Here is a 27,720-nt window from a genome sequence, read left to right as displayed (position 1 = left end):
GTAGGAGCCAGAACCGAAGAAGAAAAGAGGGGCTCTCTTGGTTGAGCTGATTCGGCGAGTCTTTCTCTCCTCCTTCTCTCCTTCCTCTCTTTTTCTCCAACAGCCAGATCCGTGTCTTTGCTCAAGCCAAAGAAGTGGGCAGAGAGAGAGAGAGAAAGAAGCAGAGAAAGAGAGAGAGAGAGTCGAGCGAGCACGCCGCGCGAACTTGGCGGAAACTTAAGAGAATGCGCCAAAAGCCCACGCTTCTGCTGCTGCTGCTGGCGGTTGCTGCTGCTTCTGCTTCTGCATCCTATGAAGTCGAGCAGAATGACTCCTCCGTCAGCCCCAGGAAGGTCAGGCTCGCAGCCCAAAACTCAGGTAACTTCTCCAGATCCTTTCCCTTGTGGGGGGTGGGGGAAGTTCTCCTGCGCAAGTGCTCCCCCTTCTGTGAAATCCAAGAAGCCAGGTGCTAAGAGGGAAGCTTGCGCAGGAAAACTTTCCAGGGGGTGAAATGGGTTTCTCTGCTCGCTTGGCTTGGCTGCTTTAGGGTACGAGAGGGAAAAGCAGGCAAGCGATCCCTTGTGGTCTGGGGGGGAGGGCCGGGGGGGCTCTTCAGAGGGGCCCAAACCCGTGCCTTGTCGTGCCATCTAACGGAGAATGCCATCCTTAGCGAATGACAAGCCCGACTCGAAATCCTGGATGGATCTAGAGTTGGATTCGCTGCACCTAATCCTCTGGGCATTCCCTCTTAAGCCCTGCCCTTTGCAGAAGTTCACCGAAGCAGATTTCCACCACCCCCTATTTGCAAATTAATTGAAAATCCCCCACCCCAGTATTCTATGAGTTGCCTTCTCCAAAGACAGAAAATGCCAGGAGTGGAAAACGTGCCCTTAAAAAGAGAGGGAGAGAGAGAGTGAGGAAAGGAAGAAAGGAACTGGCCATGCATGCTTCAAGTAGGAGTATAGATGCCGGTTCCTGGAGACTGTTAACTTTTCACTTTTCTTTTTAGAGTCCTTTCAGCAATTTTTTTTTTTGCCTTGTATACCTCACATGCAGAGCTTGGGGTTTTCCATAGGTGCATATCCTCTTCTAATGAGCTTTCTTTAAAATGAAAGACTTTACACTGGGAGGTTCTCTGGCTTCCAGTATGGCAAGATATCACTTGCATCTTAATTTTCAATCCAGGAAACTCCACTCCCCTAATCTGACACTTGCCAGGGGAATGGTTTTTATTTCAGATCTGCAGGGCTCTGCAGCACTGATGCTGGAGTATTTGCTCAATTTCCTTTTGTACTTGGTTACTATAGAAACCTAGGGTCTCTGTTCTTCCAGGGTGTCTAAAACAATGAGAAGCCCCAATGCTTATTAAACCTGCAGATTGCAAAGTTCTAAGTTGAATCCATGGAAACATCATAAGAGAAAGCAGATGTCCAGGGTACCTACTGATTTTATATATATATATAAAACCTTTCACTTGGCACATCTAATACCATTGGAAGACAACGCCTCTGTTTTAAAGACTCCACTTACAAGGTACTAGAATACAAAGGTTAATTTTTTTTTTTTTGAAAATTACTGCTTAGTGCCCTCCAAAATTCCTTGATTTCCTGCAACGTATTTTAGTCAAGTGTTTCTTTTTTTAAAAAAAGAAAAAAAAACTTCAGTTATATTCCTGATACCTACAAGGTGATCGGGTAGAAAAGAAGGCATATGTTTTCAAGATGGCACATAGCTAAGTAGAAATTCAACTTGGAGGGGGAAAAATAATTTAAAAAGAAATAATACCATCAGGGTGTTGTTGTTTTTTAGCAAAACTGCTGGAAGAAAATATTTTTTACCTATAGGTAGTCCTCAGCTTATGACTACAATTGGGACCAGAATTTCCACTGCCGAGCAAGGTTGCTAAGTGAGACCTGCCTTATTTTATGGCCTTTTTTTGCCAAGGTTGTTAAGCAAATAACTGCAGAGTTCTGTGTATCACAAAGTCATTCTGACTCTGCTTGTCAGAAGCTGTCCAGGAAAGTTGCAAGTGGTGATCACATGATTCCAGAATGCTGCAACCATCATAAATGTGGTTGTCAACCATCTGGATTTTGATCATGTGACTTTGGAGATGCTGCAATGGTCATAAGGCACCACTTCAGTGCCATTTTAACTTCAGATTGTAAGTTTACTTGATTCAATGTTCATTTGCGATAAATAAGTTGGATTTTTTTTTAACGAGATCTCTTTACAAAACACTGTATATCCTAGCTCTGGCTCACGGCGATGTTCCTGATATTTTCCCCTTCCTCAGTTTTACAATCTCCCTTCCAATTGGACTGAAACATCTTGGTTGCCTGAAGATCATTCACTGAGCTTCAGGAAATCAAGAAATGATTTAAATCTGGGTCTCCGTGGGCCTAGGGCCACATTTTAGCTATGACTTTTCATTGCCTTTACCCAACCAAAATCTTCCATCTGTACTTCACTTTTATGGACTTCCTAAGCTCACCTTTGGTGATGGCTTCCTAATGCATTTCTTGTAATTGGGTCCAAAAAAAATTAGGGCACATTTGCTCATAGATAGCCTTCATAGAGTGTCTTCTGGAACAATGGAACAGAACTATTAAAAAAACGTTCATTCCATAGTCTATATGGGATGTTGTTGTTGTTAGTCGCGAAGTCGTGTCCGACCCATCACAATCCCATGGACAACATTCCTCCAGGCCTTCCTGTCCTCTACTATCCCCCAGAGTCCATTTAAGCTCACACCAACTGCTTCAGTGACTCCATCCAGCCACCTCATTCTCTGCCATCCCTTTCTTCTTCTTTTGCCCTCAATCTATATGGGATAGTAGGTTCAATTTGTAAGAATCTTTGCATATGGGGAGAGGCAGGGGGAGGAGGGGAGACCTTCAGCATTCAACAATGTTGAATGTTATCATCAAACAACAAAAGTAAAGATATGTTGCCTCTGCTATGTTCCCATCCCATGTTCACAATCCAATGTGGTCATTTTTAAAAGTGCCCCTTTATAAAATTGGTCAACATTATTAAAGAGGTGGTATGTTTATTATAAAAGTAAAGGTTCCCTTCGCATACACATGCTAGTTGTTTCTGGCACGAGGGGGTGATGCTCAACTCCAGTTCAAAGCCGAAGAGCCACTGCTGTCCGAAGACATCTCCGTGATCATGTGGCCGGCATGATTAAATGCCAAAGGCGCATGGAATACTGTTACCTTCCCACCAAAGGGGTCCCTATTTTTCTACTTGCATTTTACGCGCTTTTGAACTACTAGGTTGGCAGAAGCTGGGACAAGTAACGGGCGCTCACTTCGTTACAAGTAATTCAAGTAGCTCCATTACTTGATGCTAAGCTTGTCGATCAGAAAGGTCGGCAGTTCGGCGGTTTGAATCCCTAGCACCGCGTAACGGAGTGAGCGCCCATTACTTGTCCCAGCTTCTGCCAACCAAGCAGTTTGAAAGCACGTAAAAATGCAAGTAGAAAAATAGGGACCACTTTGGTGGGAAGGTAACCACGTTTCATGTGCCTTCAGCATTTAGTCATGCCAGCTACATGACCACGGAGATGTCTTCGGACAGCTCTGGCTCTTCGGCTTTGTAATGGAGATGAGCACCGCCCGCTAGAGCCAAAAAAAATCTAGCATGTATGTGCAAGGGGAACCTTTACCTTTAGAGTTTCTTTCTGGAGTCATAAGACATGTTTTATCATTTACCTTCTCCTTGTCCCTCTCCTGCAGATGTTTATGGTGTGAATTAATTAAGAGACTTGTAAAATTGCAAAAATTGAGTCTTCTGCTTTTCTAATTCCATCTCTGATCTGTAGTCAAGCCATATTTTCTTACGGGCCGTTTTAATAAATAAAAAGAAATGAGATGAACAGATTAAAGCATAAAATTAGATATTTCAGAACAAAGAAACCAGCAAATAAATATGGAGATTTCTCCCTCAACCTATTTATCAGAGCCCTATCTTTCCAGACTCCCTCAATCAACCATAGCTTTCAGGCTTCAGATATACTGGACTAGAAGTCCCATAAAACCTTTTCTTCCTTTGTCATAATTGGGTTAGGCAGGTATTTCAACGTTTCATATATATGAATCTGCTTTTGTAGCTGCTGGGATTCTGAATTAGATTTGAAATGACTTGTGTTATCACGTTATGGTCAAATTGCCCTGAATCAAATTGTACTGAGGACCTTGAAAGAATTATTTCCTTGGTAGAAATAATATAAAAAAATATCTCAACTAAATAACAACTGTCTGAGTGGGCAGGTGTATTGAGAGGCTGTACAGCAGGCTGGTTATGGTCTGATAGAATTGCATCAGTTTGGTAGACTCCAAGTAGCTTTAACATCTTGTTTGATTTGGAAAATAACGTGCAGTTCGGATGCTCACCTGGGTTTGATTTCTGCCCAGAATTTTGCCCTTCTGATGTATCAGTTGGGCCCCGATGAGTGGAGTATGAAGGTATTTTCTTCATCAAACCTTTGGAAATGAATTTTCCCCACCCCCACAGGCTGCAGATATATGAGAAACTAGTATTGTAATAGGAAGAGAAGAACATTATTCATGGACGTCTATGGAGATTCTCAGTCCTCCAGGTCATGGTTGTCCCAGAGTTGCTTTTTTCAAGAGGCAACTGGACTTTCTGGTTTTTCTTTGAAGACATTTCACTTCTCATCCAAGAAGCTTCTTCAGCTCTGACTGGATGGTGGGGAATGGAAGGGTTTATACTCCTTGCAGACAACTGGTCATTTTCATTCTTTAGCGGGTCGAAGAGGCCATTTATGTCAAAATTGGAGGCCCAAAGAGGCCATTTATATCAAAATTGAACAGCCCTCTTTCAACCGAGGGGGAGGGATATGGCATCATCTATCTCCAATTTATAACACAGTCCTTTTAACAGTTCCAAGAAGGCTCCACACCTATTTGCACCACTCAGGTGACCCTGAGGGCACAGATAAACCTCCAGGTCACCTTAATGACCCGCTAAAGGAATTCAAATGACCAGCTGACTGCAAGGAGGATAAATCTTCCATTCCCCACCATCCAGTCAGAGCTGAAGAAGCTTCTTGGATGAAAAATGAAACATCCTCAAAGAAAAACCAGAAAGTCCAGTTGCCTCCTGAAAAAAAGCCCCTTTGAAACATTATTCATGCACAGCCATGTAGCACCAGCATTAGAAGTGCCTTTCCCTTGAAGTCTTACAGCATAGTTGATCCTCAAAACAACTCCCATTTTCTAAGGTAGTAGGAGACCATTTTTTTCTTGAAACAAAATCTTCCAGGGCAGCAACTGGGCTCCGCCGAGACCCTGAAAGTTGAGTGTTGTGGCTGAAAATGCAACGAACCCCTTACTAAGGGTGATGTGTCGAGGAGAGCTATGTGGAAATAAAACATGACTCAGCAAATGTGACCGATACCTTCTACCAGCTAAGCTGAAAGCTGCTATGGTTTTGAATCAAGTGTGATAGAAACTTGTGCTAAGATGTTTTCTATGTCTTGTCTACCCTTTTCTTTGCAGTGGATGTGGTTCGATGTCTAAATAGTGCCCTCCAAGTAGGATGTGGGGCTTTTGCCTGTCTGGAAAACTCTTCGTGTGACACAGGTGGCATGTATGACATCTGCAAATCTTTCCTCTACAGCGCTGCTAAATTTGACACTCAGGTATGGTACAGATTTGAATAATATCCTTTTTATGTGCATCAGGGTTTCTGATAGGCCAAGAAGGAGCTTTTTGGCTCGTGAATATATGAAATTTAATTGCATATAAAATAGGGCACCACTTTTTGTATGCAAAAGACCTTAAACTTCATCCCTAGCATTTCTTCTCGGGGCTGAAAAAGATTTAGATGTGGAAAAAGCAATCCAAGGAGCATAGACAAATGAGTAACATCGTACAAATGGATATGTAGTCTTCAACTTACAACCCCAATGGGAACCAGAACATCCATTGCTAAGTGAAATGGTTGCAAAGTGGGTCGCACCCAATTTTGCAATCTTTTTTGCTGGGGGCTGTTAAATACATCACTGTGGTTAAGTGAAACATTTCAAAAATTGGCCAGGAAGGTAACAAAGGATGATCACATGAGACCCTGGGATGCTCCAACCATTGTAAATGCAGGAATTTTGAACACATGACCTTCTGTCACAGTCATAAGTGCAAGGACTGTCTACAAGTTACATTTTTTTTTCAGCATTGTGATAATTTTGGTCATTAAACAAATGTGTTGAGGACTACCTGTAAAGTTTTTGAGTTTGGTTGCAGGTGTAGACATCTATGACTGAGAAGCTGCTTGATATGGTTAACATAGGGATACCATAACTGTGATTCTTATATTTAAGTCTATGGTCTTTCATTGATTGCATTTTATATTTTTTAAAAAGGATTTGATTGAGCAATAAGTTAATAATTGCACTAGTAACCTTATCTCTTTTTTTGCATCTGAAGGAAGTAAAATGAGAAAGAATCAACAGCATAATCAATAAAACTGTTGATCATTATATAAGAGAACAGGAATCCTGCAACATTCATTTTAAAGCAAAAATAACCCATAGGAAAGTCTAGTTCTATCTACAAATTTTTGTATGAACCAGCATGCCTTCAGTTATTGAAACCAGCTGCAGTAAAATATTGCTTTTTTTGAAGGCCCTGTTTCAGATCATGAACTTAGGCCCACTGATGGGTTCCTTCTGCCATGGATCTTACTGCACCAGTTCATTGATGTTGGGATGGTTCATTGAATGGGTCTGAATCATAAAACATGTAGCTTTATAGACATGTATTATTATCAGTAGGTGACAACCTCTGGGCAACCATGGGGGAAGAGTCTGTGAAGCTGAACCAAGTTCAAACCCAGTTGGTACTCACATGGAGCGCTACAAAAAATATAGATTCAAGTGAATAAAAAAAAATCCCACCATTTTAGAAGAAGCCATTTCCATATGGCTGCCAAGAAAATGACCTAGATGCTCTCCTTAAATCACCAGTGCAATTTGGACTTTTTTTTTTTCAGGTGCACGTTAACTCCTTGAGTTGGTTGTTACAGCTTGCCAACTCAATGCTTTCAAAGGCTGATATCAGGGTGCCAAGTAATGCACCCATAGAAAGTAGAACTCCGAGGCAGGCAGATTCCTCAAAAGAACAGTTTTACTGGATATATCATGTTATCACAACTGGTGAAAGCCAACTCTGAAAGTTCCTGTGGTTTTCACCTAATTAAAAAGTAAAAGTCTCCCCTTCACCCCAGGTCACTGGCCATGCTGTCCAATCCAGTTGCTGGCTGGTTGCTTGGTTACTTCACTCCTCCTCTGGCCAGCCACCTGTCAGAATGTCCTTGGTTCCCAACGTTGATTTAGCTACAAAATCCCATCTAACTATTCCTCCCCCGTGTTGTTGTGGCAAGCCTGAACCCTCCAAGATGGCCTCAGCCAAGTTCACTTCAGGATTGACAGCTGGTATCATATGGTCAAAGGGTAGAAATGGTTGTGATAAAATTATACAACATCTGCTAACACCCACAGTGCATTGAACTTGCAGTCTGTCATTTCAAGCAGTATTTTTTTCTTCCAGTGCAAACTTAATTAGGTAAAATACATGTGACTGGTGAAGATCATGACTGGGAATGTCTGTTCCATTATCCATTTTACCTGAGCTTATTAAGTAATTAGAAGGCAAGGCCTGGGCAGCACAAACAAACACAACAGCCAACAACTTAAAAGCCAGCCATCAACACACACGCCAATCTGCATCTAAAATGCCACATACAACAGGCCCCATATTAATACCACACAGAACAGCACACACTCTGCTAGAGAGAAGTTCCTTGAAGGTGGACTCTAGCACCAGCTCAAAAGCTTGGAACACAAAACTTCTAAGTCCCAGTTACTGGCCTAGATTGGATCCTGCATTACCCTTTTTTTTTAATATTTATGAAATAGCTTTGCTCTACTTCATTTTTACATGCTAGAAGAAATATTAAATTGCAGAAGCATGCATGATCTTCCAAGTTCCATGTGCTTCCAGATCGTATCGCCTAATTTTTTTTTAAGTCTAAAATGTCTAAGAGCTAAGTGAATTTGTCCATAATCACAAAGATCTAATAGTTACAGCTGTTTTTCAATCCATATCATGGTCCTGCCACTGAAATAAGAAAAGTGTTCAAAATATCATTAGCAAGGACAGGTGAACTTTGGTATGAATGCAGTGGCAGCATTGCAGGAAGACCTGGCCTTTTTCAAAGCAAAGGACACTTTTGAGTGGCATCAGAGGGGCTAAACTCAACAAAGTAGCTGAATTTAGACAACATTTATACATATTGGCAAAAAAAAGCAAAAGTATATTCAAAAATTCTTTTCAAGGATATCATTAGGAGCCTCAGAATTTGAAACATTAAATCTTTTTATGATCATCAATAACATTTTTTAAAAGGTTGGAAGAATTAACACTTCGGTTAAAGGAGTATAAATATACTATTAGTGAAAATTAGGGCACTTTCCTAAAATAATCAAGAACTAGAAGCTACCAATAAAGGAGAATATTTATAGCTGAGGATTGAAATAGCGGGTCCTTGGTGCTCTGAGCTTTTGTTTTCTTGTAGATGTCTATGGAGATTCTCAGTCCTTCAGATCATAGCTGTCCTAAAGGTGCTTTTTCAAGAGGCAACTGGATGTTCTTGTTTTTCTTTGAAGACGTTTCACTTCTCATCCAAGAAGTTTCTTCAGCTCTTTGGTGTTCTCTGAGCTTAGCTGTTTTCTTGCAGGCACTTCATTACCCAAACTAGCTAACATTATCAGTGTCCTGATGAGCTTGTCTAGTTTGGGTAACGAAACATCTGCAAGAAAAGAACACCAGAGAACACCAAGGAGCCCTCAACTGGAAGTTGATCAGAATCCGTTTCTTCCAAACCTGCTCAATATTTGAAAAGGATGAGCCCTTAAATTAATTTCCACACCCATCACCTACTTGACTCTTTATTTTTCAACTTGTCTTTTTATTCTGAAAATGAAAAGTAATAGCAGGAGGGCTGGAAAATGAGAGGACTTTCATATTTAAAAGAGCTATACACATTTTCAAGACTCCAAAAATGGGAGACCTATCAGAAAACAAGTTGAAGAAATGTTGCTTATTCGTGGTTTCAAATATATCAGTTTATATTTTTTTTAAAAAAACTGCAGTTCTAGTCATTAGAACAAAAGCAACTAGACCCTGGAAGTAAATTGGAAATTAGGCAAATTCATCCTCTAATGGAGAGAAATGGATAATGTCAAAAATGTGCAACATTCTAACAGAGAACATAAAAAGAAATAGGCTGAAAAAAGAATATATAAAATCAAATATAAATGCCTTCTCCAGAGTTCAGATAGAATGACTGGCCTGAAGTCACCCTGTTGGCTTCAGGCCCAAAATAGGATTAAAACTTCCTTCCCGTTTCTCACCCAGTGCCTTTACACACTATGGCAAAGTAGCTGTTCTAAGAATCCCTTTCCTTTTGATGGTTACCCAACTGACATAGAAAACCATTGAAATCAATATTCCTCAAAATTGGAGAAAACTCAAAAGTATTTTGTGGGGGATATTCAACACCAATGTAACTTATAAGGTGTTATACTATAGATGTCCAGACTTTTTGGACTGATTCTTTTAAAAGTTAAAATTGGTTTATATAACATTATTGCCTCCTGTGTTGGCTTTGCAAAGGTTTTGTTTCAACCTGTTGAAACATCAAAACTTGATACCTTCTTATTTGTCACAGCCAGTCAGTAGTATCAAAATCTTGAAAAACAGGAAAAGAAATGAATATTACCGTTTCCATATGATATTAGATATGCTATATGTCAACCCTGAAGTTTGCTTTCATGGAAATTCTGGCCCCCAAAAAGCATCACTATCACAATAATAAAGAAAAAAAATATGTTTTTTGGCTTGGTTTAAACCTGTGAGAATGATAAGGAAACCACAAGAGCTTTGCTGGACCATGTCTGAGCCACTCAAAACCGACATTTCCATGTTTTTTTACTACTGGTTCTGTGGGTGTGGCTTGGTGGGTGTAGCTTGGTGGGCATGGCAAGGGAAAGATACTGCAAAGTCCCTATTCCGTCCCCACCCCACTAACCTGCTTTCCAGCTCCGTTCTCCTGTGTGGGGCAACAAAAGGAGACCCAGCCGATCAGCTGGGACTCGGGAGGCAGAGAATAGATGGGGTTGGTGGGGTCAGTCAGAGGTGGTATTGGCCAGTTCTCTGAACTACTCAAAATTTCCGCTACCGGTTCTCCAGAACTGGTCAGAACCTGTTGAATACCACCTCTGATTCTCAGTCATCCAGGTCATGATTGCCCCAAATGTGCTTTCTCAAAAGGCAACTGCACTTTGTTTTTTGTAAAAGACGTTTTGCTTCTCATCCAAGAAGCTTCTTCATTTCTGAACTGTAGAAGCTTCTTGGGTGAAGAACAAAATATCTTCAAGGAAAAACAAAGTTGAAAAAGCGCCTTTAGGACAGACACTTCCATGGTTAGAATAGCTCATTCTGGTGTTAAAAGAGCCTGGGATGCTTTGCAGACTTCTAGTTAATACATCTGATGGTTGTGTGATCAAAATTCAGAGGGGAAGAGAAGATGTTCTTTTAAGGCCTATTATTAAGTTGCCTGGCAATATTTACCTTTCCATGATAAGACTTTTTTTTTGGGGGGGGGAGGGGGTGAAATTAAACAAAGTTATTAATGAGGACCCAGATTGTTGGGGACAATATTCTGAATCAAATATATCAGTTTATCTTATTCTGAATCAAATATATCAGTATACCATTTGGAAAGGGCTGTAAAGCACTGTGAAATGATATATAATTGAGTGAAATTGCTATTAGTATGAGGACCATGTTCACACCCAAGAAAAATTAGCCTTTTTAGCTATCTTTCTCTTTTAGTTGATTTTGATAGCTGCAGCAAATGCTGCTGACTGAAGAGTTTGTGAATGCAAATGATGGTGATGTGGGGTGATACAACTCATATCTCTTTGTGGCATGGTCAGATGAGAAAATATCTTTGGTTATAGGTCAGGCAAGTCTCAAAGCCAGAATGTTCAATTAGGGGTATTCAGAATGACTCTGAATCATCCCTTATCCATGGAAGGAAATTACAGAAAACATAGTCATAAACCATTTCTGACAGTAAGAAGTGTACAATGATAGAATAGTCTTATCTAATGATGGGTTGTGGATTCATCTTTTTAAAGATCTTTTTGACCTCCCATAAATGTTTTAAATGATTTCCCCCTATTTATTGCAAGAGGGTTAGACTTCTGCAAATTATTTTGGGGGTTCTTTCCAGTTCTACAATTCCATTCTGTTAAAAAGAGGTCTGTATGCAGCTTTAGGCAGCTGGAAATAGCCTACCTCAGGTTGTGTCAAGCTCAAGGCCCGCGGGGTGCTTAGATATGGGCCGCGGGGCCGCTCTAACAGTGATAGACCAGCCCGTGGTGCCTCTGCCAGCAAAAACGGGCTCCCGATCTCCGTTTTCGGCTGGGATGGCCTCTGGCAATCCTTTGCCGGTAAAAACGGAGCTCCGAGCTCCGTTTTCGCTGGCAGAGGGTTGCAGGAGGCCATCCCAGCTGAAAACGGAGATCGGGAGCCCATTTTTGCTGGTAGAGTACTCAGGCCAGCACAGGCATCCCCAACATGAGTGAAGTCAAGCTGGCCTTGCCCCCCCAGACTTCCCCCCACATCAAACAACCATGATGGGGCCCTTAATAAAATCGAGTTTGACACCCCTGGCCTAGCTAAAAGTTAGTACTGCTATCATCTGGGAAAGCCCACAGTGGCCTTAGTTCAAAGCATGATGGGAACAGCAAGTCGGGATGAGGGTTCTCTTTCCTGTCTGTACAGTTTTTCCCACAAGCTTCTGTGTAAAGCCTTGGCAGACGACACCTTGTGGGGTGGAAAAGGAAGTTTTCTTTTCAAGAGGAAACAAATGTGTTTTCCCCGTTCTTGGAGTTGGCAAGGAGACTGAATTTTTCCCAAGTTGGAAAGCTATATATGTTCCAGCTGTGCCTGATATGAGTCCCCTTCATGCAGGTGACCAGGAGTTTTAGAACAATCTGGAACTTGCCTTCTCCAGGAGACAACCTGGGCCACTGAAATTGAAAGGTCAATGACCAGCAATATAAAGTAATAAAAAGAGAAATAAAAGATAGCAATTGCAATCAGGATCAACAGAGAGAAGTGGGTACAATTTTATATTGGCAACTGTAAAATAAATATAGTACATTCTAAACACTCCTATTGCAATAATATTTTTATTGATCTAATACTAATTAATCAAATATATAATAAAAGTATACATTGAAATATATGGCCTCTAAAAGTTATTGGAAAATAACCAAGGAAAATTTTGATTAAAAGTAAAGAACTCTAGTTCTTTAACTGGTTTTTCCTTATTCTCACTGCAGCAGTACAAAATTTTGCTACTGATATGAATCTTGGAGAAGAAGATGGTTCACATAAAAATTATCTGAACTCCCTAGAAGTCTCTCTAATAATGGGAGAATTGTACATTGATCGGATGTCCCAGTAGAACTTGCAGCGCAATAAAAGACATGGGAGATATTTGCAACTTCCTCATTGTCCCATGTACACATTTGTTCTGCTATTGAAAATCTGGGCCACTGATCATTGGTCGTGGCAATAACAGCCTTTTGTTGAGAAGCAAACTCGACATTGCAATAAAGGAAGACTTCCAGACTATAACTATTGCATTTCTTCTGGCTGATCTAAGCACTCTTAGATTCTTCCAACAACTCAGGCTTGGAAGAAGCTCTTGAATGCCATTAGGAAGTATAGCTCTTCATCTAGAGAATTCCAGCAATGTCCATTCCATTCGGCCGAAACATCTCAAAAGGGGCTTTCATTTTTCTACTTCATTCCCAGAGAGCTTCAGAATTTTGATGGGGGGGGCGGGGAGAGGGTGTTTTCAGCTTACTTTAGGGTTGTGAGTTGACAAAGGGAGCGATATTTTTCGCTCCCTCTGCAGTGTCCCTGGCTGCTCCTGATTTTGGAACGGGTCTGAGGTTCCTTCCCTTGTGACTTGAGGTGTAGGAGGCTGCAAACAATTGATGTTAATGAAAAATAGAACATTAACACACCAGCCTTCAGAATAACTGTCATTCCTCAACATAGGATTTTCTGATACTAAAATAGACATGAGATACTTGGTACATCATGTTAATTGACACGAATCCACTGTTTGTCCATTCCTTGTTTGAGTAACAGCTGTGGCAAACTTATTTGCTACTGTTAGCTTCGTGTATTTTGGTAAGGAGAGCTTATCTAATTTTGGTTAAACATCATGATTAATAAACTCTGGCTTCTGGCTGAAGTGAAACCAGCCTATCCAAATATGCCGATCTTGGTAAATGAGGAACAATAAGAGTAGAAAATGAAATAATGGTTGACCTTTCATAAATCATTTAAAAAGAGCTGGAAGTTTCTGTTGGGAAGTTATGATCAAACGTTGCTGAACTTCAGCAAACTATCTACAGGTCCTTTATTGGATGAAGTCTCCTTGTCTGCCCACCCATGACATAGAGGACTAGACTTGCAAATAGTGAAGCTACAGCTCCTAAACTAGCTTTCCCAAACCTGGTGTCTTCCAGGTCCAATGAATTCTTCAGCGCAGTGGTGGGATTCAAATTTTTTTACTACCGGTTCTGTGGGCATGGCTTGGCGGGTGTGGCATGGCTTAGTGGGCGTGGCAGGGGAAGGATACTGTAAAACCCCCATTCCCTCCCCACCCCACTAAACTGCTTTCCAGCTCCGTTCTCTTGTGCAGGGCAATAAAAGAAGACCCAGCCGATCAGCTGGGACTCTGGAGGCAGAGAATAGATAGGGGCAGGGGCAGTCAAAGGCGGTATTTGCTGGTTCTTCAAGCTACTCAAAATTTCTGCTACCAGTTTTCCAGAACCGGTCAGAACCGACTGACTACCGCCTCTGCTTCAGTGTCATGCTGGCTTGTTGTAAGTCCAAACCATCTGGGAGGATTTAGTCTTCTGAGTTTTCAGACTCCTACTGGAGGCCATCTTCACTCAGGGAATGTATCTGTGTGTGTATGTGTGTGTGCACATAGAGAAGTTCCTGAAGTTGGGCTCTAGCACAAGTTCCAAAGCTTGGAAGACTAAATCTCTGGGCCTGGTGACCAACTCTGATTGGATCCCGCAACATTATCCTGGGACACGTATATTGGGAAAGAATCAAATATAGGAGAAGACTGGATGAGTTCATTCTGTTGCTTGATATTTCCTGGCCACAGGAAGCTCTTTACCCAAAAAGATTCTTGTGTCAACAATACGAATAAATCAAGCTTTTTTCATAAGGAAATCCACCACTGACTTCTGCTCTGGGATTATTATTAGTATAATAAAAAGGTATATTTTATAAATAGAATGTGAGCATGGCCTCGTGTTGAAAGTAAACCTCGCATGCATTTATAATTTAATCAGTTTTATGCACTGTTATTTACTCTATTTAGAGCAACGGTCTTCAAACTTGGCAAGTTTAAGACTTGTGGACTTCAACTCCCAGAATTCCTGAGCTAACATGACTGGAAGAGGAATTCTGGGAGTTGAAGTCCACAAGTCTTAAAGCTGTCAAGTTTGGAGACCCATTATTTAGAGTATATAGACTATAAGCCCTGAATGGGTCTTTGGGAATCATGATTAAGATTCCTGCTTGCAGGCATTCCCAACGGATCATCATTTTTCAGCAAAAGGGGAAGCTCCCAATTCTTTCTACTCCATTGTTGAACAACTCTTAGAGGCAGTAAATTATCCTGAGATCCAGCTATTTTCCAGTTATCCTTTGGAACAATGCAGAACAGCTCTGAGGAATAAATGGTGGGAGTTTGAAACTCACGACAAAAATTGATGCAAGGTGTCCTTGGTGCTCTCCGAGCTTGATTGTTTTCCTGCAGACATTTCATTACCCAAACTAGGTAGCATCCACCAGTGCTCAATTGCTGTCCCATGGGTTTTAACCTAGTTCCTTACATGTTCCTTTCCTCCTTGTGGCAGGGGAAGGCCTTTGTAAAGGAGAGTCTGAAATGCATTGCCAACGGTGTCACATCCAAGGTGTTCCTGGCCATTCGCCGATGTTCCACATTCCAGCGTATGATTTCTGAAGTGCAGGAAGAATGTTATAGCAAGCTGGACATCTGTGGTGTTGCAAAAAGGAATCCAGAAGCCATCACAGAAGTGGTCCAACTCCCAAACCAATTCTCAAACAGGTAGGTTTGATACTCATTTAAAGGAACCGTTAAATCGACTGGGGGATGTTCAAGTCCCTGGCCAACAAGATTTTATTTGTTGGTTCATTTTTTACTATTTTTGCAAATAAGTTCAAACCTTTATTGTCAATGCACAACGTGTGTACAATGACATTGAAATGTATTCTGTGTTTTTTGAGGTGTATTCTGTTTTTGTGTGGGCTACACCAATGGAGGCCAATTCAATTTCATTGTACACATGTTGTGCATTGACAATAAAGGTTTGAACTTGAACTTGAATTAAGTCAAAGTGGCAAACATATCCAACACACTTCATACTTTCCCCACAAAAACAACAACAACCCTTTGAGGTGCGTTGGGCTAAGAGACAGGGAGTGGCTCAAAGTCACCCAGCTGGCTTTCATGACTAAGGTGGGTCTTGAACCCACAGCCTCCCACTTTCTAGCTTGGGGCCTTAACCATTAGACCAAACTGGTTCCTTTTGTGAGAGGCAGATCATCTCTACAAGTGAATATATTCTGTGTTTGTTTACTGTAGTTTATTTAAGTATATAGCCTGCTTTTCCTGACTGGTTTATCTCGTCACTTGGTGGCCAGAGAGAAGGCAGCCCTGCGCATTTGTCAATTTGTCAGTCAATGGATCAACCCATGGGAAGCTATGAGGAAAGCCACAGCTACTATTTAGTGGGATTAAGCAGTGTGTACAGAGTGTGGCAAGTTGTACCTCAAGATTGCAGCTTTTCACAGCAGCCTGTGTCCTGCATGAGTTATTTGGGGATTCTCAGAGCATCAAAGAACGAAGAGAGTTGGATCTCCCTCTCTCTTTAAATTGTAACCTTAGAAAGAAACTAAGAGAGCCAACTGCTGAGGGATAAAATTCAGGCCTGGGTTTAATCTCGGTCAAATTGAAAAAGGCTGCTGTGTGTGAAACCTCCCCCCTCCCAGAGAAAGAATCACATGCAGCAGTGTTCTGTTGGTTGGGAAATCTTGGTTTGGTAGTCCTGATTTATCAGCTGGATAAGAAACAAAGCCAGCTTTGGGCTGGCTGAGGGAAGGGAAGGAAAGGGACGAGCAGTCAGAAGTGTCCTTTGGGGGATGAAAAAAGTTTAAGGGGGTGGTAGGAATTGTGCCATCAAAATTTTGCCCTCTTTTTCTGTGTACCGCATATGAAAAGCAAGACTTCAGTCACATGATTGCTGGCATTATATTGACTTTTATGACCCCCTTATGAGTGGCTTATGAAAACATTGTGATTGCTGCGTACCACAGAACAAAACACAAACATTAGACTTGTTCTATTTTTCCTGAAAACATTATTGAAAGAATGGCCACCACACAGTCACAGGGTGTTCTTGAAACATGAAGGGTTTGGTATTTTGTTTGCTTGTTTGTTTTTTGTTTTAGTGACTGAAATAAAAGGCTAATACTACAAGCTAGAAATAAGCCCAACAGGATTTCCTAGTGAGTAAGTTGACACTTCCCACACCCCTTCAAAGAAACTAAGAATGGCTAAGTTGGTGATAGAGCTGAGCAGGAAATTATTAAAAAGTCAGCACATCTTCCTCTGGTTTAGCCTGAAGTGACCTTTATAATACAGGAAGCGAAGTTTAAGGTTCATATATTGATATTAATCCTAAAAGATTGCCATTCTCAAGAGATTTTTTTAAAAAAAAACAACAACCAAAAGATAATTTTCACACTTGGTTTGGATGATGGTTTTTCTGAATTGAAATCCTACAGCCAAGGTGAAGTCCCCCTAATGGCCCAGAAGTGTACACTAGATATAGGAAATGGTCAGACTGTATGAGGTGGGACTATTCAGGATGTTTGAATTGGGTAAATCCACAGTGAAGCAAAAGGATTTTCCACTCATCCCCCGAGGGAAGGAAAAATCAGATTGTGGATTCTCCATATCCTTCCATATCTCTGTGGGTAAGATTATTGGCGCTGACAGCATTTAGAGAGGGCAAAACTAGAAGTGAATGGTTCAGAACTATAGATAGAGTAGAACTGCGTCCCACTAATGGATCTGTTAATTAATATATTAATTAATTAATATATTAATTAACAAACACTTGAATAGCTTGCCTCCTGCTGGCTTCATTGGAGGTTTTCAAAAATAGACTGGGCAACCATTTGACTGGGATGTTATAAAATCTACTATTTTGAGCACGGGATTGGGCTAGAAGGCCTTCGGCCCTATTATTTTCACGTTGTCTCCTTCAATTTGGGTAGGGAGCTAAAGAGTTTTCTTCTATTTTTAAAAATGCATGAAGCCTATTTTAGGCTATAGCACTATTTCCAAGATAGCAAGAATATTTGCCATTTCTTTTATCAGTTTGCTTAATAGAATATCTTGCCTCTCCTTGAAGAGCTGAGGGAATTCCCTTTTGTTTTATCCTCCAAACAACCCTGTGAGGTAAATTGAGCCAAGAGAGAGTGTGTGGCCAAGGCATTCAGTAATTTTCCATGGTGAAGGGTAGGCTATTGGTTTGTTCGTTCATTTATTCTTTCCATTTACATCCCACTGTAATCCAAATATAGCTTTCAGCAGTTCAGAGGATACATCTAGTAAAATATCTATGGCACTTATAAATTTTAAAAATACCGTAGGTCATTGCATATAATTTTGAGAAATCATGAAGGATAATGATTTCAATGTAATTACATTCAGTCATAGCCTTCCTGCTTAGAAGCATCCGTAGGAGGTATCAGGATCTTCTACTGCTACCATTGAATAGGGGGATCCCTACTGGATTGTTGAATTTTTGAATACTTTAGAATTTTTTGCTATATTTTATATTATTTTCACTTCCTGGAAGCCAATCAGTGGCACTGACTTATAATCTCTAGAAGAATTTGATAGTATCTTATCAATCAGTTGGTTTGAATCTTAATAACTTTGACAATGACAGTACATTAAAATAGTGGTATGTTAAAAGAGCATTTGATCTGTCCAAACTTGGTCTTTCAGTAGTGCCCCCATGGCCACTGTAACTGAGTCCACCCACCTCCATCCTGATCCCATTTTGCTCTCCTCTTTTCTTGCACGTTTTCCAGGAAGAGAGAGAAGAAGAAAATGATATGAATTATTATTATCAGTCGTTTATATCTTTTGTATTTGTTTAGCCCTCTTGAGTGCTCAGAGGATTGGTCTACAGTTATAATCTAAATTTAGATCTCCCTTTACTCCAAGATTTCAATTCCATTTGAATCCCCATGGCACTCAGTGTTCTTTCCTGGCCAAGAATGGATTTGAAGTGTAGGCCCACCATAACAATTACAACACACTGGGTCCTCCTGCATTTCCTCTATACTTCAGAGGAATTGAAAAAGGGAAGATTTTGTGGCTGAGGGCAAGCAATTTCCTAAGCTTTAGCTCCATCTCTTCAGTGTTATGCCATTTCAAGTTAATTGACTCCGGATGAGTAAAATCTGGAAGTCTTTTGTTGGTTTCACCTCCAGCAGCCACCCCTTAGGTTAAAATGACACAGAGAGCATTCTTGACTTGACCAATTTAACAAAGGCCGCTGGTGCTTCTTTTGCTAGTCCCTAAGTGAAAGAGCAAAGTGGATGAGAATCTAATGGGATTTAAACCTGGAGTCCCTTCGCTTTTCTCATTCCACCTTCGAAAATTGACATGTGCGACACTAAAAACAGGTTCTTAGCCCGTGCTTGCACAAATTTCCTCTCTGCAAATGAAAATATGACTTGCATGTCTGGAGCGGTTATTATAGGGCTGGAAAAAATATTTCAGATTTTTAAGACGCCAGCGTCTGGATCCTTGGAGGAGCTGACTTCCCAAGGCCTCTGAGGCAGATCTATGGGAACAATGCACCGGATTAGCCTTCCCCACGTTTCTATGTCATTCCGATGTGGCTTCAGGCAGTTGCTGGGTAGGGAAAGGGCCTCTACTTGATTAAGGCTCTTTCTTTGTCACAGAAGGGACTGCACAGCTGCTTTCAGGTTGAGGTGGTTTTTAAAAAACGATGCCATTGGTAAGCTCAGGAGATGCTGTGTTCTGGTCAGATACCTGGCTCATGGATTTGATCTGAATAGTTGGCAGGGAGGGGGGGTGCAGTTTGATGTGGTTCATTTGTGCTTTTTAATGGACAAATGTGGAGGTCCCATTAGAAGACCCAGAGGTGCTTTCTTTCCAAAGGCAACTGGGCTTTCTTGTTTTCCTTGAAGACATTTTGCTTCTCATCCGAGAACCTTCTTGGAACTTCCTCCTTTTGCTACCTATTGATAGAGTTGATCCTATAATGGGCCATGGTTGAGGTGTATTCTCACCAAAGACTGCATTTGGGCTGTGCAAAATAGGTTGAAATGGAGTCCAGTTGCCTTTTTGAAAAAGCACCTCTGGAACAACCATGATCTGGATCAGGGATCTCCAACCTTAGCAACTTTAAGCCTGGAGGACTTCAACTCCCAGAATTCCCTAGCCAGCAAAGCTTTGAAGTTCTCCAGGCTTAAAGTTGCTAAGGTTGGAGACCCCTGATCTGGATGATTGGGAATCTCCACAGGCGTTCTAAATACTGGCTTCTGAATGGTCCTGAATTCTATGAAGTCTCTTGAGTACTAATCAATATTGTCTTTATGCAGGTATTACAGCAAACTTATGAGAAGTTTGTTGGAATGTGGGGAAGAAATTGTCGGGACCATTAAAGACAGTTTGATGGCCAAAATTGGACCAAACATGGCCAGCCTGTTCCATCTCCTGCAGACCGATCGCTGCGCCCAGATTCATCCGAGAGCAGACTTCAATCGGAGACGCATCTCGGAGCCTCAAAAGTTAAAAATCTATTTGAGGAATCTCCAGGGGGAGGGACCTTCACCAGCCTACGCGAAGCGTGATTCTTCAGAAAGCGTGTAATGTGCCATTGAATGAGTAGAGAATCCCAGTTGTACCAAACTAAGAAATTGCTCTTTTTTTTTTCTTTTGCATTCACAATACACCAGAAATGTACTGTAACTGACTTCTAAGGACATTTAGCCAATCTATACAAACAAACAAACAAACAAAAAGGACATGGCATAGTTTTCCTGGGACTGTACGACTTAAAGCTTGAGGTGGGGAAAACTGCCTATTTAAAGCTTAATATTGCAAATGTAGTCATGCATAAATAGTTCTTTCAACAGTGTAAAATATTTTATGAGGACCTCCTTTAATTGGGAAAGAATAGTTGACATCTACTTCTTCTCCTCTACCATTAATCATAATATATTCTGAAGTGGTACAGTCACAAGCAATTGGTTTTCCATGTTTCTATGGAAGTATAGATTGGTCCCTGGTCATTGGCTATAGAGTTTTTATTTCTCATCCCCTGGTCCTGCCTCACCCTTCAAACAAAGTGTATGAAAATAGAATTCTGGTTAGGACTGTATAAAAGCTCCATCTCATTATGGAAGGATAGATCCCTTGATCTTCCCCCTCAAATGAATATAAGCTTTTCTTGAAAGTGTTTGTAAGAGCACTTCAGCAAACACCAAACTTTCCTTGTACTGTAGCTCAAGCAACTTGACAGTCAGATAGTGTAGATATAGTTCTGCTTATCCTAAGTGGAAGACAAGAAGGGCGAGTCTAAAACAAAAGAAAAGTTGGTAGAAAAAGATGTATTCTCTAGATCTCATTGGACCATTGATACGAATGGTACTGGTTCCTAGGCAAACATCAGTGTCCTATCTAGACTCTGAATCTCAGTGCAACAAGGTTTATTTTTCTCACTTTTGAGTGTTGTCCCAGCCTTTCCAATTAAGGGAAGAAACAAAACATTTTTGCTAGCCTGAGAACTGAGCCAACAAACAGCTAAGTCTTCATTTTTTCTACCAACTAGATCCTCCCCTTCAGGTCTTCCTCGAAAAAAAGGCACTTAGCCAAAGATTAGATATTGATCTTTTTTTCCCCTTAAACTACCCTGCAATGTCTAGAGGTTGTAAGCAGGTGGGGTAAGATGACACTATAAAGTGATGTCCAAGTTGTTGTTCTGGAACCTTGATACACCAACAACTTGGGAAATGTGCTGCTGTCTTTGCATTGCAGGAGTTTTACTGCCTGTGGAGAATTCCTCCCCACTTTCCATTTTAACATACAGCAAGAGCTTAGCCCTAGAATTGTCATTGGCATAACAAATTATGCTCAAGATCCATCTTCCTCATCCCACTGTTCTCCTGATGTGTTATGCTATGGGTCCCATCACTCTCCAGCATCATGCTTGCTATTGAGTGATTGTAGACATATTCCAACACATCATAAGAATACCGGTTGGGAGAAGACTGCCTAGAACCTTGGCCTAGTTCTCACCATGATGGAGAAATTGTCTTGCACTTATTAAGGCCATAAGTTGAGAACCTTGTGATGGAATGTGGCATGCTCAAAACAAAGTGTTTGCATGTAGAAATTGGCTTGTGTAGGGATAGGTTTGGTTACATCTCAATGGACATACTCTCTTGCTAGAAGGAAGTCTTACGTTATTTGGACAGAAGGGCAGTTCTTTTATTTTAAGAGTAGCCTCTTACAGTTTGACATGGAAAGTCTTTTCTAGAGGACCCTTGCATGGTAGTAGACAGAAGGGTTTAAGGCATGTCTATATGTTCTTGGGATGCTAATACCTCTTGCATGGTCTCTAAAAGAGCAGATGAAACCATCTAACATATCATTACTTTTCCCGGGTCACTTTTAGGAATCCAGTGACCACTGTCTTAAGAATATAGCCTTGAGCCTTACTCTGTGATAGAAACTGAACAAATTGTGTATTAGGCAAAACTTCCAGGGAATTTTTTTAAATGATATCAAATAGCTTTGCAACACGTAGTTCCATTTGATAACCTCTGTTGGAAAGCATCAGTACAAAAGTATGACTCCATTCTAAAGGCACTATACTATTAAATTATTTTGCTTAGGAATGCCACTTGAATCAAGAGAAAGGATTAGACAAGAAAATTACTTTGGTTATTGTCAGATGCCATAACATAACCACTGCCTACATTAAAGTGAGGTTCTTGGGCACTGCTTTAAAAAAATAGCTTCACAAAACATGATGTGCCTACACATAGCTTAACAATCTAGTGAGGGCTTGCCTTAACTCTCAGTGCATTGGGTTGGAGCAAGATTAAGTCGTTCAACTCAGGTCCCCTCCAGTTTCATGGTCAGGTTGGTTGTTAAATCTCAAAGGAGGGACCAAATTCAGCTAACTTAGTTTGTTGGGAATCCGCTCTTTGTGACCTTTGAAATGTCAAAGTTAATGTCCCACTGAAGCAGCCTTTCAGATGAAGTGTAAAACTCAGGGTCAGCTTATAGTTGAAGAGGAGATGTTGGGCAAAGTAGGTTTGATGGATTCTCCTGAGATATCTCTTCTCTTTCCTTGCAAGTGTTGATGGGCAAAAGCACCACATTTCCGAAGCTGCTTGGGCCCTGCCAGCTTGTACTTTTGTGTGTGTGTGTGCAATGCTTGGGCATGAGGCCACTCCAGGGAACATAGAGAATTTTTATTGGGAGATTTTGTAGGACTCTGGCAATGGGCCTGACTATGCTGGGTGCTGAAATTAATCTTGGAGAAATTGTTCCTGGAATATATCCCTTCTGCTGGGAAGCCGAGAGTGCATCTAAGAAAGCTAGCATGTCAGGAAGAACAGTCGGCTCCCGCTCTTCCTGATCTCTAGTTTCCTGTTTGCAGGTCATTTATAAAGATGGTATATATTCCATCGGGCACTTCTCTGATTCGCCAGTTTGAAAAGAGGTATTTTAGGAGCAGCTTGAATTTAAAAGAGGGTTGTTCAGTCCAGGCTTTGCTGCTCCCTTGAAAAATTAGCTTTCCTAATGCACTAGCTTCGAAACTTTGCTGGGAGGATTTAAACAGGCACTTTACCTATTGCACTTTCCAAATCAGAATAAATATGGTCCATCGTGTGTGAAGTTCATCTTCCAAAGGAGAAGTCTTTTGGACTGCAGTCAGGTTCCACAGAGACTCGATCCATGTACATTCCAAATTTGCAGGGTCATCCACAAGAGGTAAGGGTCAAAAGATGGTGGTGTCAATGGTGTATCCATCTCTTTTGCTGCCCCCTCTGTGGACCCCCCTGCAAACTTCTCCAGTGAGGGAAGTGGCAACCACAGGTGACCGTTACCTTACTGTAGAGAAGCGAATAATCACAATGAATATACCGAAAATACGCTTCTCATGGAAAACTATTTAAAAAGCAATAGAATGTTTACCACAACGCCTTTAAGCATTAACTTGCTGCTAAAAATACATTTCTCACCCGAGGCAGTACTTCAGCCTTTGCTGTCTTCATTTAAATGCATGTAGCCCGAGAAAACTGTGGTTATAGAATTATAAGCAGCAAAGGAAGAAGGGAAGAATTGCCAAGAGCAAGATTTTTATATTCTATATTATGCAGTCAAGCGCAGTCCAGGTGTGATGCTGTGGAATAGAAACTTAAATGCTTTTCAGGTAAATTCAATTCTCCTTTGCTTGTTTCAGGATTGTGTCTTTTCAACAATGCTTTAAAATGAGGGTTGATTGGGGAGCGAAGCGTGTTTCTTGATTTGTGAGTGTGGAGCATTGGTATTCCACATTAAATTGCTTGAATATTAATGACGTGTTGGGATTTTAGACGGGGCGGGGAGAGAATGCATATGGGAGAAAGAAAATCTATTGGACAAATAAATTATATCGCACTAGAGCAGGGATCTTCAAAGTTGGCAACTTTTAAGACTTGTGGACTTCAGCTGCCATGCTGGTTGGGGAATTCTGGGAATTGAAGTCCACAACTCCTAAAGTTGCCAGCTTTTAGAGAGCCCTGTATAAGAGGATATTGCTTTACCCTGACAGGTATAGAAATTCCTTAAAACCCATAGGTTTCTTCACAAAGTAATTTTAACTGCACTGAAATTTATATTTAATTTTGTAGTAGAATGAGGTTCCCTCGCAAAAAATGTGCACTCCCAATAATGGTCAGTGTAACAACAAAGGAGTCAAAAGAGGCTGGATAGTAGATGTGGCATCTCAGTGAAAGGCCCTACTCACCATCTTGCTTCTCTTGATTGTTTCCTATGGGTGCTGTTGCACTGTAGACCAGACCCAAGCTTGTTCATGAAACAAGTGCACATCCCTAAGATGGCCAAACCGAATGGTCCTTGGGGGCTAATCCATAAAATTGTCTTAAGAAAGGCAAAATTCATCCCCACCGCAACCTCCTTTGGCAGAGGAGAGCTCTGAGGATGTTGTAAGATGTCAACATCTCATCAAAATGTGGCAAGGGATTGTGGGAGTTTTTAGTTTGTGATCTAAAGCAGGGGTCTCCAACCTTGGCAACTTTACGACTTGTGGACTCCCAGAATTCCACAGCCAGCATGTGCTCTTCAAATTCTACTGAATTACATCTTCAACCAAGCTGGTCTGGATCTGAAGACCTGTATCTTGTGCTTAACACGAAAAGTAGCAAGTTGTCTACCCTTGATCTAGGGACTCTTGCCTTTCCTCCCTCCTCTTCCCCTTTTTCTTGATGACAAACCCTCTTCATGCGTGAAAGTGACTTGTACGAACAGAACTAGCCACTCGTAAGCAACAAGGCTTCTATTGGAAAAAATAAATCTGTAAAGGAAGGAGAGAGAATTTTTTAAAAGGGAGCATGTGGAAAATGTTCAAATTCGAACCATTCTGAATCCCAAATCAATGGTTTCAGGTTCAAAACAGGACTTTTCAAGCATTTCGGAGGTGTTACACTTCAGAAATGTTCGAAGCATCCTATTTTGCTTTTGGGCAGCTGTCTCCATGTCGAAGGGAGCATTTCAAATCCTAGATGGTCCAAATATGAAATGTTTTACAAAATTATTTTTAAAAAAGCAAAATCCTCCCACTTCCTCCTCCTCATCCAAATACAATGAGGAAATTTAATTTCCACTTTGAATGGAAGAGGAGCTCGTATCCATTCAATATCTATCAAAAGCCTAAAATAAGTAACTGGTTATAGATCTAAGCAATTTTTATAAGATTTGGGTAGATGAATAACAGCTCTGTGTGCTATCAGTCCATGCAATAGAGTGATTGCAACTCAGTGTGATACTACATCAAAGTGCACCCCTTCTTAAAAACATCTGGCCTTATAATACTGATGGATCCCACTTGAAATTGAGGGCTGGCTTATCTTAAAAAATAATAAAGGAAAAATGCATGATTTAATTGTGATTTTTTTTTCCGCACTTTAGATATTTTGTGCCATTTCTATACAGATACATATATATATAAAGTATGTATTTATAATTTAATTTTTTTTCGTTTGGCCAAATGCTGGAATAAACAGTGAGCATATCTGGTATATGTCATTATTTATTTATTAAATTGCAATTTTTTTTGTTTTTAGAAAGAAAAAGAAAATAGCCACCAGTGTTCTTATAAAGATTATTTAAAAGTTATTGCAGCAAATGAGAAAAAGATGCAAGTTATTTTCTCTGCTTATTTTTATAAGTAAGAAAAAAATGCATAACCTTATAAAGCCTGTGGTGGATTCCTTACAAGAGCGAATTAAAAAAAAAATCTGGCCCTATATTAAGTGTCTGCCTTCTTTTTTTACTAAAAAAAATGATCCTTTTCCTAAACTGCAGAACTTACTGTCCTCTGAAAAATTGCAAAAGAATAACATGCCTCTTTTGAATTGTTGGGAAGTAGGTTATTTTCTGCTACTGTATACATCCTTTCCATTTGATCAAATTGAAGCTGACATGCAGAGTTTGAATCATTGGACGACAGCTAAAAATTCACTTGAGGTTACAGCAATGACCTCTCACCTTTAGGTCAGTGGTTCTCAACGTGGTCCTCCAGGGGTACGCAATCTCACCACAGGGGGTACACGAAGACTTGAAGAAATGTTATTTAAATCTTGAGTTAAGTCTTGCGGGGTTCCATGGCCACAAAAGATATTTAAAGGGGGTCCATGGTGAAGAAAAGATTGTAACCACTGCTCTAGGTCCTATATCATCTAGGTCAGGGGTCTCTAACCTTGGTAACTTTAAGACTTGTGGACTTCAACTCCCAGAGTTCCTCAGCCAGCTTTGCTGGGAGTTGAAGTCCACAAGTCTTAAAGTTGCCAAGGTTGGAGACCCCTGGTCTAGGTTGTAATTCAAGAACATGCAACTAAGGAAAACTGAGAAGTCAGTGAACTTAGGGTACACATGAAGTTTGTAGATAAACTATCTAATAAGGATGCTAACTGCTGAGAAGGACAAACTGCTAGATGAGAGATTGGAATTGCTTGTTGTTCAATCATCCAGTAACTTCTAAACCATCATTTCACCAAGATGATTACTTTGGGTTCTTCTAAGCTCCTACCTGTCTTCAGTGATAACATCTACCCATCTTGTCTTCCACTCACCTGTTTGTTTTTTGATGGCCTCTGTTTTTTTCCCAAGTGTCAGGTTCTTTCACCAGTGACTCTTTCCTTCACCTCCCATGTCCCAAATGTTTTAAGCTTTGGCTTGATATTTAGCATTTTCAATGAGAAGTCTGATTTTATTTTTTCTAATTTTGAATGGGGTTTGTTCTTTCAGGATGTCCAACAATCTTCTCTAGAACTACAATCTGAACATGGTATTTTTTTTTCTTTGTTCAGCCTTTTTTAAATTTGTTTTTATTGTAATTTTCAAAAATACAAATCACATTTTCATAACAATTTGCATCAATAAATACATATATCTTATATACTTGTCTATATTAATAATCTCTTAAGATCTCTTATTTTATTTACAATAATCCATTCTTTCTAATTTTTCCATCTATTTTTTGCCATTCATACCATTTATCCCATACTGCATAATATTCAGAATCTTTATCTTTCATTTCCAGTGTGAGCTTATCCATTTCCGCATATTCCAATATTTTTTGTATAACTAAGTCTTCTGAAGAGATATTAGCTCCTTTCCATAATTGTGCAAAAGCTATTCTGGCTGCTGTCAAAATATGCAAACATGTTTGTTCAGCCTTTCTGTTGGTTAATTTTCACAGACATGTTACAACTGGGTCAACCGTGATCTTGGGAATAGACCATTGAGGTTGGAATAGCTACAACAAGAGGGTAGAGAAAGTGGTATATAGATAGCAATAGAAACATTAAATTTCTCTTAATAGGTCAACTATCAATGCACTATTAGGATTCCCAGATGAGTCCAACAGTAAGCAAGAAGGGAAAGAATAGAAAATCATCTCAGGTGGTTGAGCTGTTTTTTCTCACAATGAAAGGAATTTGCCTTCAACTTGGATGAGGCATTTTCCAATGATTTGGGATAATCTATTATGTGTCAACTCATAAAATATTTCTATGGTATTTAGAGTTGCCAACAAAGGGAGGGGGAGCAGTGTGGCAGCTTGCAAACCGAAACTGCATTCCATAAATGTTTTCAAAGATAGTAACTAGGTGATTTGAAGTTTCTGCTGGGCAAAATTCTAATTGGAGAGCATGATTAAATAAGGGT

General features: G+C 40.4%; 1 protein-coding gene across 1 annotated transcript; it reads left to right on the top strand.

Annotated features, from left to right (window-relative positions):
- Window positions 1–25,569, top strand: STC1 (stanniocalcin 1). Its single transcript, XM_026714902.2, has 4 exons — window positions 1–357; window positions 5,508–5,650; window positions 15,041–15,252; window positions 19,857–25,569. The coding sequence occupies exons 1-4, from the start codon at window positions 225–227 to the stop codon at window positions 20,125–20,127; spliced, it is 759 nt and encodes a 252-aa protein (XP_026570687.1). The 5' UTR covers window positions 1–224; the 3' UTR covers window positions 20,128–25,569.
- The last annotated feature ends 2,151 nt before the right edge of the window (window positions 25,570–27,720 follow it).

The sequence above is a fragment of the Pseudonaja textilis genome, chromosome 9 (genome assembly GCF_049901715.1).
Source record: "Pseudonaja textilis isolate UNSWEBS1 chromosome 9, rPseTex1.2, whole genome shotgun sequence".
NCBI lineage: Eukaryota > Metazoa > Chordata > Lepidosauria > Squamata > Elapidae > Pseudonaja > Pseudonaja textilis.
Note: the sequence above shows the minus strand (reverse complement) of the source record. Positions and strands in the feature narration are given on the sequence as shown.

Bases quoted from the DNA above. Each gene is read 5' to 3' on its own strand.
- STC1 (XM_026714902.2), top strand. From the start codon at position 225: ATGCGCCAAAAGCCCACGCTTCTGCTGCTGCTGCTGGCGGTTGCTGCT. The intron at 358-5,507 runs GTAACTTCTCCA...TTTTCTTTGCAG, and splicing joins GCTCGCAGCCCAAAACTCAG to TGGATGTGGTTCGATGTCTA. The intron at 15,253-19,856 runs GTAGGTTTGATA...GTCTTTATGCAG, and splicing joins CCAAACCAATTCTCAAACAG to GTATTACAGCAAACTTATGA.